Below are 12,325 nucleotides of genomic sequence, written 5' to 3' on the forward strand. Positions count from 1 at the left end.
TTTATGTGTATGTGTATGTGTATGTTATGGTTATCACACTCCTGGTGTTGGGAAGCTGGTTAGTTCTGTCTCTACATGAAGCCTTTTTGATGCATTGCAGATAGATACACAGATGAAACCTCTAATTTCTCAAATCTTCTCCTCTTTCTGTTTAGACCTCTTTAACACCTCTCTGCCAGGTTAGAAGGTTAGCAGGTTAGCACTGTTCAGCAGCAGCAGAAGCCCGAGTTGCTCTTTCAGGAACTGTGGTGGTTATGTCTACATGTGTATGTTCTCGGCTCAGGTCCAGTCTATCCCAGGGTCCTCAGAGTTGTATTGTAGGATAACTGATTAGTTTTGGATCTACAGGAACTCTATAGGTAGATGAATTGCAGATAGATCTACTGAGGGCAGATGAAGGCCTCCTCTCGTTCCTCCTCCACTTGACTAGCCTGTAAGGGTCAGTACTGGTTATCTTTACATGTTTGTCCTTTTAGTGTTAAAAAGCTGTTTAATTTAGCCTTTACAGGAAGCCTACAGATGCACTTTAGATATATCTGAAGATGGCAAACTAAGGTGTCTTTCCTTTCCTTCTTCCTCTTTGTGTTAGACCTCCTCCTCAGCATGTCTTTTATAGATATTAGATCTTGTTCTTAGCTCATAAATATCTCATATTCAAGCTTCAGGTCAGCACTGTTGCAGCAATGACCATACCATGGATTTTTAGGAGCTGTGGTGGTCTTGTATACAAGTGTGTGTCCTCCACTCAGGTGCAGTCTGACCCAGGGTTTTCACATTCTTACATCAACCATGGTGGTCATGTTTACCTTAGTAGCTATGTGTTCCACCTGCGTCCAGTTAAATACAGGGATTTAAGACTTGTGGTTTGGCTACTCTGGCTAGGTTTTTCTACTACAGGTATGCTTTAGAAAAAAATGTAGTACAGTGGATCAACACCAGCAGATGACATGTCTCTCCTCTAAACCATCACTGATTGGTGGAAACGTCACACTAGACCTCAAGCAGTTTGGACTGTGTGTCTCTCCACTCTTCCTCCAGACTCTGCTCCCTTGATTTTTTCAATTGAAATGTAAAATTTACTGATGATCAGTGATGGTTTGGAGAGACATGTCATCTGCTGGGGTTGATCCACTCTTTTTTATTATCAAGTCCAAAGTCAGTGCAGTGTTTTCTCAGAATATCTTACAGCACTTCATGGTTCCGTCTGCTACTGACAACTTTTATGGAGATACGGATTTCATTTTCCAGCAGGACTTGGCACACTGCCAAAAATACCAATTGGTCTTATATAATATTCTAATTATCTAATATACTGATTTTTGGGTTTTCGTTGTCTGTAAGCCATAAACATCAACAGTAAAATAAATAACTGCTTTAAATAGATTACTCTATATATTGTATATGTTGCATCTATATAATATATGAGACATTTTGAACTAAATTACCGAAATTAAGTAACTTTTCAATGATATTCAATTTCCTTGAGATGCACCCGTAGATCTACAAATGGCAGATTAAGGCATCCTCTTGTTCCTCCTCTTAATCCTTCTTCCCTGCTCCTTTTCTACATTAGATCTCATATCGCAGTGTCCCTCACACTGCATGTAGAGTATCCAGCAGTAGCCTAACTGTACTAGACCTCTCAGGACCTTCTAGGTCCATCATCATCCAGGCTTTTCACACACCAGGTGTTGGAAAGCTGGCTAGTATTTTCTTTTACAGGATCCCTACACGTGCATTGCAGATAAATGTACAGATTCCAGATGAATACCATCTCTTGTTTGTTCTCCTTCATTTCCTCTTCTCTTCTTCTCTTCGTGTTAGTCCGTCTCGACCAGAGGTGACAAACCTGTCTTCAAAGGGTTGATGTGACTGCAGGTTTTCATTCCAGCCAAGCAGAAGCATGTGTCATGAGTTGTTTGAAGACTGACCAGCTGATTGCACTGCAGGGGTCGGCAATAGGCCACATGCATAAAACACAATGAAATGTTTAATAGTGAAACAAATAAAAAAAATAAAAAGCTTCTCTGGTGAGCATTTGTTTACATTCCTCCCCTGTTTTTCTGTTGGGCTCTGCGTGACTTAAGTTTTGCCCGTTCTTGGGCTCCCTATCTCCTTATAAGGGCATTTTTTTCCCGGCCGTGTCCCAATTCACTAGCTGGGTCAGCGGTAGTGTATTGGACCGCGACCCTGACAACCCGGTTTTGATCCCACGTGAGGAGCGGTGTGTTTCTTTCTTTATTTTTTCCTTTCTTCTTGGGTTTACCTGCTTTAAGATCAACTGTTCTGCAATTGGGCTCAACAACCTTCTGGGCTGGAGAGCTACTAGTCTGTAGCACTCCATCCCATTACACTTAATTTTCCGAAACATTTTTATTTTTAATTTTTTTGGAAAACATCTGACCCGTGGCCAAACTTAATTGCCGATCCCTGGCATAGGATGTGGTTTTACACTTAGGATGGTTCAGAAGTGTCTTATATTCAAGTTTAAAGGGTAGTATTTCACAGCAGTGGCCTGTCTGACCTGTCTGTCTGATTGTAAACATAGTAAGACTTGACGACTCTTTAGGTTGGACCTCCTAGACCAGAGTGTCTCCACCATAGTCCTGGAGGCACCCAACCCAGCACGTTGTAGTGGATTCCCTTCTTTTACACATCAGCTCCATCTCTGAAAGGGCTTGGTAATTAACTGATTAGAACTGAGTAGTTGAATCCACTGTATTGTGTTGTGACCAGGAAAGCACTAAAATGTGCAGGGTTGAGAACAACTGACCTAGACTCGTCTGTGATGGACAGTCCTGAGTCAGTTCTGTGCAGCAGTATCAGCCTGACTGGCCTTTCTGTGTGAATTGTAAACATGCAGACAGGAAGCAGTTTTCTTTGTGTTTGTATTTAAGGTGCAGAAACCATATAGATGCACTGCAGATAAGCATACAGATGGCAGATAAAGGCGTCCTCCTGTTCATCTATCTCCATTTTATATTTCTACGCCTGTCCTTTTTGTGTTGGACCTTCTAGACCCTTTTTTGTTAAGAGTTAGCATACGTCAAAAATAACTTATATTTAGTCTTGAGGTCAGTACTGGAAAACAGAGCCCTGACTGGACTGACAATGTAATTGTAAGTATTAACATTATAAGAAGATTTTAATACGTATTGCAAAAGACTCATGGTGGTTATGTTTGCAAGTGTTTGGCCTTCCCAAGGTGGTTTAATGCAAGGTGTTGGAAAGCTGGTTAACTTTGTCTCTATAGGAAAATATAGATGTGTTGTTAGATCTGGAAGGCCTTTTCCTGTTCCTTCTTCTTTTTCTAACATCCTTCAAAGATATATAATAGTCAATTTTGTTGTCAGTTCTGTGCAAGAAAGACCTGATTTGACCTGTCTGTGTATTTGTAGTCTTTCCCAAGGATTCTTCAGGACAAGACTCCCATACATATTTACTGTACTAGTGTTTTTTAGACACAAGTGGAATGTGTCCCCCGTTTGAGGGTTAACAGTCCAATTATAGTTTGGGTATTGAACCCACAACGTAATAACTCTGTTCTCTAGCTGCAATCAAACCCTGGTATTGTTGATAGCAGATTTTAGGTGTTTTCACACTAATTCAGGGTCTGTTCTATGGAGAGACTCATTATATGTGGTTATATTATTGCTTTTACACCCAGTTTCCTGCATCACTTTTTTGTGTGGTAGGTTTGTGAGTTCTTTGCAGTTTTGCTGCTTTATAACATTATAGGATAAAGTGATGGAAAGGGAAGTAACACGAGAAGCAGTCACATTAAAAATGAACCAACCACACAACCCTACACACCACACCAGAAGCAGATAGCTTCCACACTTGCAGCAAACTAACTGCACCAAAGTCCACTAAAAAGTGAGGGTTAGGGGACCAGAGCTGTGCTTATTACAGTATCTTTGCTCCAGTCCTATCAGAGTGTGGCTATATAGGATAAAGTGATGGAAAGGGAAGTAACACGAGAAGCAGTCACATTAAAAATGAACCAACCACACAACCCTACACACCACACCAGGAGCAGATAGCTTCCACACCTGCAGCAAACTTCACCAAAGTCCACTAAAAAGTGAGTTAACCCCAGTCAGTGGATTTGAAGAGGACAGCTTTCACATTTGACCAAAGGTTCAGAACCCATGGAGCACCATATTCCTAATAGTCTGTCACTATTTTATACTAATCAGGATTTCTCAGTTTGCCTGGATCACAGTCAGAAGTCATGACCATCCAGAAGAAGCGTCCCTTAGCTCCTCTTCTAACTACACAATGTACAGAAGTGTTATAATACAGTAATACGCCACATCAGCCGAACAGCTGCTGTCTTTACGTCATTTCTAGAAGTGTTGCACTAATGTTGCCAGGGAAACAACATCTGTAGCTGGAGAGGTTCATTATGTTGACTTAAGAAAAGGAGGAGCACTAGCGGGCTCGGTCTGGTGTTAACTGTAGTGAACTATGGCCCTGTAGATAACGTATACATTTCAGCAGACCGACTATAGTGCAGCTCGAAGTGGAAGGACGTGTGTTGTTGAATCCAGGTCCAGGGTCAGTTTCAGAGTGTGTTCTCTCGGGTGTTTCTTCTGCTCGGGTCTTTATGTGTAGTGTTATAGCATATATGTTACTTTGGTGAGTGTGGTATGGACATAAACTTGATGCTACTGTTATATAAAAAAATCTATATTTTATTTAATTTCAACTACAATCATTGAAACCTGAAGTTTCTATATTGGTTTGTGGATACTAGGGGTGTGCCATATTGTATCGTACACAATAATATTGGCAACACTTTTGAATCTCGTAAAAGATATTACACCCTGAAATATCATGTCATATCACCCACCCCTAATTATCACATCAGGGTTCTACTTTTTAATTATAATTTTTTTATTACTGTTTTTAGCAAAATAAAAAATCACACTGTTCTCATTTTACATTATATACAGTGAGTCCAAGAAGTATTTGATCCCTTGCTGATTTTCTTTGTTTGCCCACTAATAAAGACACTATCCTTCTGCACTTTTAATGGTAGATATATTCTAACATGGAGAGACAGAATATCAAGACAAAAATCCAGAATATAATTTTAAAGAATATATTTTAATTAATTTGTATTTCAATACAAAAAAATAAGTATTTGATCCCTTTTGCCAAACACACTCAATACTTAGTGGCAAAGTCTTTGTTTGCAAGCACAGCGGTGAGACGTTTGTTGTAGTTAACCACAAGTTTAGCACACACACCAGGGGGAATTTTGGCCCACTCTTCTTTGCAGATCCTCTCTAAATCATGAAGGTTGGTGGGCTGTCGCTTGGCAACTCTGACCTTCAGCTCCCTCCATAGATTTTCGATCGGATTGAGGTCTGGCAACTGGCTGGGCCACTCCATGACCTTAATGTGATTTTTCTTGAGCCAATCCTTTGTTGCATTTGCTGTATGTTTAGGGTCGTTATCATGTTGGAAGACCCAACCACGGCCCATTTTCAGATCCCTGGCAGAGGGGAGGAGGTTGTCCCTCAGGATTGTGCGGTACATGGCTCCATCCATCTTCCCAGTGATGCGGTGAAGTAGCCCTGTACCCTTGGCAGAGAAACACCTGAAAAAAACATTATGCTTCCACCTCCATGCTTGACGGTGGGCACAGTGTTCTTGGGGTCATAGGCAGAATTTTTCTTCCTCCACACATGGCGGGTGGAGTTGAGGCCAAAAAGTTCAATTTTGGTCTCGTCTGACCACAAAACCTTCTCCCAATAACTTGGTTCATCTTTTAAATGATCATTGGCATACTTGAGGCGCGCCTCCACATGTGCTCTCTTCAGCAGGGGTACCTTTCGGGCACTGCAGGATGTGAATCCATTGTTGCGCAAAGTGTTGCCAATTGTTTCCTTGCAAACTGTGATCCCAGCTGCCTTCAGGTCATTTGCTAACTCCTGCCGAGTGGTTGCAGGACGATTTCTGACCGTTCTCAGCATCATTGCCACCCCACGAGGCGAAATCTTCTTTGGAGCACCGGGCCGAGGTCTGTTGATTGTCATGTTATACTCTTTAAACTTTCTGATAATTGCACCAATAGTTGTTACTTTCACATCCAACACCTTACTAATCTTTTTGTAGCCCATTCCAGCTTTGTGAAGGTCAACAATTCTGACTCTGAGGTCCTGTGACAGCTCTTTGGTTTTACCCATGTTGGAGACTTGAAATCTGTGTGATCTGTCTGATTCTGTGGACAGGTGTTTTTCACACAAGTGATTAGTGAGAACAGGTGGCTTCAGGTCAGGTAACAAGTTGATTGGGTGTGTCTAACTGGTCTGTAAAAGCCAGAACTGCTAATGAATACTAAGGGATCAAATACTTATTTCACTCCATGAAATACAAATCAATTAATATATATTCCTTAGATTTATTTTCTGGATTTTCTTTTTAATATTCTGTCTCTCCATGTAAGAATACATCTACCATTAAAAGTATAGAATGATCATGTCTTTATTAGTGGGCCAACGAAGAAAATCAGCAAGGGATCAAATACTTCTTGGACTCACTGTATATACTAGAGACAGATTATATCTGTCCAGTAGGGGTGGGCGATATGGCCCTAAAATAATATCACGATATTTCATGGTATTTTCGCGATAACGATACTCTTGGTGATATAAATTAATTATTTTTTTCAAGAATTCACTACTGCAACAAAATGAAAAATTTGTTTTATTATTGCATACGATTTATGTCACACCCCTACCTGAGATATTAAAAAATACAATAATTTTATCCAATTTGTAACAGAAGTTAATGATTTAGAATGTCATGATGCTAGTAATGTACTCCATATATCTTCATATATACAGGATTATAGTTTAAATAAATATAAAATAAATGATACTGGACAGATATAATCTCTATGTCTCTTATAGATATATAATGGAAAATGGTGTGGGTGATATGGCACGATATTTTAGGGCATAATATCATTCACGATTTGACGATATTATCGTGTACGATACGATATGGCACACCCTTACTGTCCAGTATCATTTATTTTACTTTAATCCTTGATATATGGAGATATATGGAGTGCATTATTATTAGTATCATGACATTTTAGATCATTGACGTCTGTTACAAATCTGATTAATTTATTTTATTTAAGGGTAGTGCAATATGCATGCAATAATATTTATTTTTTTATTTTGTTGCATTAGTGTATTCTTGAAATATATCTATTATCACAAAAATACTATGAATATCATGATTCTGTTTTAGGGCCATATTGCCCACCCCTAGCGGAGAGAGAAATGAATTGAGAAACAATATGCAAAACTTGTTAATGCTTTTTCCAATAAAGGCAATTAAAGCCTCACAGCAAAGCTCTAAAATCTTGTACAAAACCTTCTGTGGACAGTAGAAGCATTTACAATAACAAAAGCAGTATAAATACATTTTAATTCCCTTGATTTTTAAAGAATATTGTCTTGTGATGTAATTGAATTTACTGCTATGATTTACATTGATTCCTGCATTATGTAATTCAGTTCACCTAATTATGAACATTACTATTAATTATGATTAGGGGATTGTGTAATAATTTTGACAGGTCTGAGACCTTTCTCTAAAGAGGAAGTTCTGTTTTATAGTCCTGTTTCAGGCATAAATATGACAGCATGGAAAAAAGTCCAATACAACACCACATATATCCATAATACAGACCAGGACATTGGCTAGATCCTTCATCGCAGCCTTTTTTTGTCTAATACTTTTAATAATAAATTCTACTAATAATAAAAATCATTTATTAATCAAAAACTGTATTTCTGTAATCAGCACTGTTTACATGACAGCCCCCCAGGATCTTTCTGGAATGACTTGTCTCCAGTGCATACGCTAAAGTTAACAAGGCAAATCGAATAGACTCAGATTGAACTACGTAAAATCTACACAGCTGCTGCCAAGAGACGGTTTGGCTGGCAGTGAGGCCGGTTTGTCTTCTGGGACTTCAATTATCAGAGACAAACATGACGTAGGTTAGAGCAGAGAACCAGACATGGCTGAAGCTCTGGCTTTCTGGAGGGTGATGGGGCTCTGTGTTAGTCAGGATGCTGATTCTCTCAACCTTATATTCATTTAAAAATATTTTATTGGTTTAAAATGGCATTGATTATATTGAAATATTGTGATAGTATGTTTTACAGTACTGTGTCCATTCTCATAAACACAATGCTGTTTATTTTTAATAAGTAGTTTTCATGTCAATTCTTTGGTATCAAACAATGGTTCATTTTGTGTAGTTTTTAAATTCTGACCACTAGTTGGCAGTGTTGTACTGTCTTTAGATCCCACTGCTCTGATTAGATAAAAGTCAGCGTTTCCTTTACTTAGATTGTATGCATGTAATGTTGAGTGTTTTAGGCTATTACAGTTTAGACAACATATTCCAATGCAGCAATTTATAGTGTAAATTTAATATTGAAGACATTAAAGCTATACAAAAATAAACTTGAAACTGTTTTATAATTTATATACTTTTTAGTAGTACATTTATCTTTATTTTTAATCTCAGTGTCTTCATGAGGGAGAGTCACTTGGAATAGTTTTCTCAGCATCTTGAAGGAATTTTTAAGGAGTTCCTGGAGGTGCTGAACAATAGTTGCTGCTTTTCCTTCATGCTGTGAATCTCCAGCTCATCCCAATTAAATCACCTCAAATCACCATCTCAGTTCATCAGGTTTAGATCAGGGGATTAATGTGGAGGAATAACACTTTTTTTTATTGTTTACTGCGTAATTCCATGTGTCCCTTAACTGTTTTCATGTAATTAATATTAATTTACAGTGTAGAAAATAAATTAAATAAATAAAAACATTGAATACAAATGTGTGTTTAAACTTTTGACTGGTACTGTATATTAAATCATAACTCCTGCATCATGATACATATGCTATTGCCAGGTCAAAGTCCTAGTTTGGTACAGTAGTTTATGGTTGAGTAGTTTAGGGTTGGCCTATAGCATGCACTATATGGACAAAAGTATTGGAACACCTTCTCATTCATTGTTTCATCCAAAATCAAGGGTATTGAATGTTTTTTTCCACTTTTCTTGCACTGTATATGTAACTGTATCTACTTTCCACTGGATTTTTGAGCATTGCTTTGAGGATTTGATTGCATGCAATGACACAAAAGTGTACTTTTGGAACACAGTTCCAATAATCCACAGCTCAAAACTGGGGCACTTTATACCCCTCTTCTATCCCATGCCTGACATTAGGCAAGATAACAAAAAGTTCATATTTATTTCTATTAGGTAGAGCTAGATAATTAATTTTTCGATTAGTCAACGATTATTTCTGCCATGTCCTCCATCTCTATGATAGAATAATAAAATGATAGATACAGCTTAAATGTCTGAATGCTGTTAAATTGTGGAAATTACTGAAATATAGTGAATAAAAATGTAATCTGTAGTGTTTGGGCACTTTTGAAGTGAGCCATTTACCCATCTCCCATTGCACTTCTGTCTTCAGCAGTTTGTGTAATTCAGTACTGTTACAAATTAACGATTATTTGACAATAAAATTTGTGGTCGACAAATTTAACTAATCGACATTGCCTATTATATCGACTCATTGTTGCAGCCCTATTAGAAGGTTCTGTTCTATTGGTAGTACTTGGAAGTACTCTACAGGGACTGGACAAGATCTGTATGTACATTTGCTCAATGCATTCATAAGAATATAGTGTGTTTTGGGTATGTGCCATATCGTATCGTGCACAATAATATTGCCAACATTTTGAATATAGTGAACGATATTAGACCCTGAAATATGGCACCATATGACCCACCCCTGCTTATCACATCAGGGTACGACTTTTTAGCTGTTTTTAGCAAAAGAAAAATTTGCACTTTTCTCAATTCCCATTATATAATATCTACTAGAGACAAATTATATCTGTCCATTATCATTTTTTATTTACTTTAATCCTGTATATAAGAAGATATTTAGAGTGCATTATTATTAGTATTATGATATTCTGGATCATTGACTTCTGTTAAAAATCTAATAAAATTCTTGAACTTTTTAATATCTTAATAAGGGATGTGCCAAATCATATTGTATGCAGTAATAGAATTACATTTTAGTTTTTTCAATATTTTTTTTATTTTTAAAATATCACCAACAGTATTCTATTGCAAAAATACCGTGAAATATCATATTATTTTATAACCATATCGCCCATTTCTAGTGTGTACGTAAATGGCTTTGAATGTGAGTTTATATTCTGAATGAAGTGGATGATGTGTGTATTGTGTAATCACCAGTGGGCGTCATCATGTCTTTTCAGGTTCCGATGAATGGTACGCCGCAGTTTTCTGAAGGTCCAGTGAACTCAGACTTTTCCGGAGTCCTTCAGGTAAAAAGCGAATCTCTCTGTCTCTCTTTTACCTTGAGTTTATTGATGCTTGAGATGGTTTGTATCTTCTCTGCAGCTGGAGTCGGTTCTCTGAGTCATCCAGGGTCCTCTATTGCTTTTTACTCGTCAATGTTTATAGAGTTAGAATATACCCAACAATACCCATTTATTTTTTTTCTCAATCTTTTTACATTTGTATCAGTTGTAAAGTTATGAAGAGTAGAGTTGCAGGTATACAGTGAATAGCTCTATTTAAGTAATGTTCTAATACATATTATGAGACTCAAAAACTACTCAACTCAAGTAAAGAAAAATTACTTGAAGAAATGGAGGTCAGTCAGTGCGAAACATTTCAATAATTTTGAAAGTACCTCATAAGTGCAGTCACAAAGACCATTAAAAATGTTATGTTGAACCTGGCACTCATCAGGACCAACCCAGGAATGGAAGAGTAAGAGTTAACAGTACCTCAGATAAGAGCATCTAAATGCTTTGCAAAGTATTTTGCTATGTTTAACACTTTTAATTTATTACATGATTGCTTATGTGTTCCTTCAAAAAAAAATAAAATAATAATAATTATTAAATTGCGCTCTCGGAGGAAAGAGCAGCAACTCGGTTCTGATACATCAGCTCACAGGCGCAGCCTTGTGCTGATCGACATCACCCTAGGAGTGATGAGGGGAAAGAGCGCCATCTACTGTACCCACCCAGAGAGAGAAGGCCAGCTTTGCTCTCTCGGGGCTCCGGCAGCTGATGGCAAACTGCATGACTGGGATTCGAACCATTCAACAATCTCTCAAAAAGCAGCGCTTTTAGTCTATTGGACCACTTAGAGCCCACCATAGGTTTTTGTAGCCTGGTAATAAATGGAGTGTGTGATGACCTACACCACAGGCAGAGGACTTTATGATATCCATATCAATATTGGAATTATATCATATCAAATAAAATTAAAACATAATTCAACCATATAGGTTAAGAGGATGGGAGACCTATTTCTATTAAGTCCGACACCCTGTGATGCTCTCACTGTCCTCTAAATGACCTCTCCTGGTGCTCTGATGTTTGTGCATATTGAGTATTCCCTCATAGGGACATTACAGATGTGCAGCAGACCAAAGTGTGTCTTTATTTCTCTCTCTCTCTCTCTCTCTCTCTCTCTCTCTCTCTCTCTCCCTCTCTCCCTCTCTCTTGGTCTCTCACTCTCTCTCTCTCACTCTCTCTCTCTCTCACTCTCTCTTTTTCTTAATCTGTCTCTCCTCCTCTCTCTGTCTCCTCTCTCTTTCTTAATCTATCTCAATCTCTCTCTTTCTCGCTCTCTCTCTGTCTCTCTCACTCTCTCTCTCACTCTCTTTTTCTTAATCTCTCTCTCCTCTCTCTCTCCTCTTTCTTAATCTCTCTCTATCTCAATCTCTCGCTTTCTCGCTCTCTCTCTTTCTCTCTTTCTCTCTGTCTCTGTCTTTCTCTCTCTGTCTTTCTCTCTCTCTCTGTCTCTATTGATGTTGATCTCTCTCTCTCTCTCTCTCTCTCTCTCTCTCTCTCTCTCTCTATCTCTCTCTCTCACACAGACCCCGTTCACGTTCGGTCTGAATCAGAAAGCCCCCTACACCACCGGTGATCGGTGTCTGCTGTGCCGCAGTGAGCGTAAGGACAGCGCTTTACAGGAATCGGGACAGAATGGCACGGGCCAATCCCCCAAAGCCTCCAGCGCCCTCCAGTTACCCCTCTACGTCTGCCCCGACTGTAAAAGCACTGTGGAGAAGGACAACCGCCAGCCCCCCTCGGACCAGTCCTCGTTGGTACGTCCCAATGCCCCCTGTCTGTTTCACTGAGCTCCTGCTTTCAGCTGCTGCGTTGCTTCAGTTTGCTTTAGGGATGTTGGACTGGATAGATTGAATATACC

At 38.7% G+C, this 12,325-nt stretch overlaps 1 protein-coding gene across 2 annotated transcripts in view; it reads left to right on the top strand.

Moving 5' to 3' along the window:
• fam193a (family with sequence similarity 193 member A) overlaps positions 1-12,325 on the top strand; it is a 56,074-nt gene that overhangs the window by 4,859 nt on the left and 38,890 nt on the right. For both annotated transcript variants that reach the window (XM_049481374.1, XM_022684433.2), the window contains exons 2-3: positions 10,351-10,419; positions 11,991-12,221. In XM_049481374.1, the coding sequence (XP_049337331.1) occupies positions 10,351-10,419; positions 11,991-12,221 (300 nt within the window). The remainder of the gene's footprint in view (positions 1-10,350; positions 10,420-11,990; positions 12,222-12,325) is intronic.

The sequence above is a fragment of the Astyanax mexicanus genome, chromosome 7, assembly GCF_023375975.1.
Source record: "Astyanax mexicanus isolate ESR-SI-001 chromosome 7, AstMex3_surface, whole genome shotgun sequence".
NCBI classification, from domain to species: Eukaryota; Metazoa; Chordata; class Actinopteri; order Characiformes; family Acestrorhamphidae; genus Astyanax; species Astyanax mexicanus.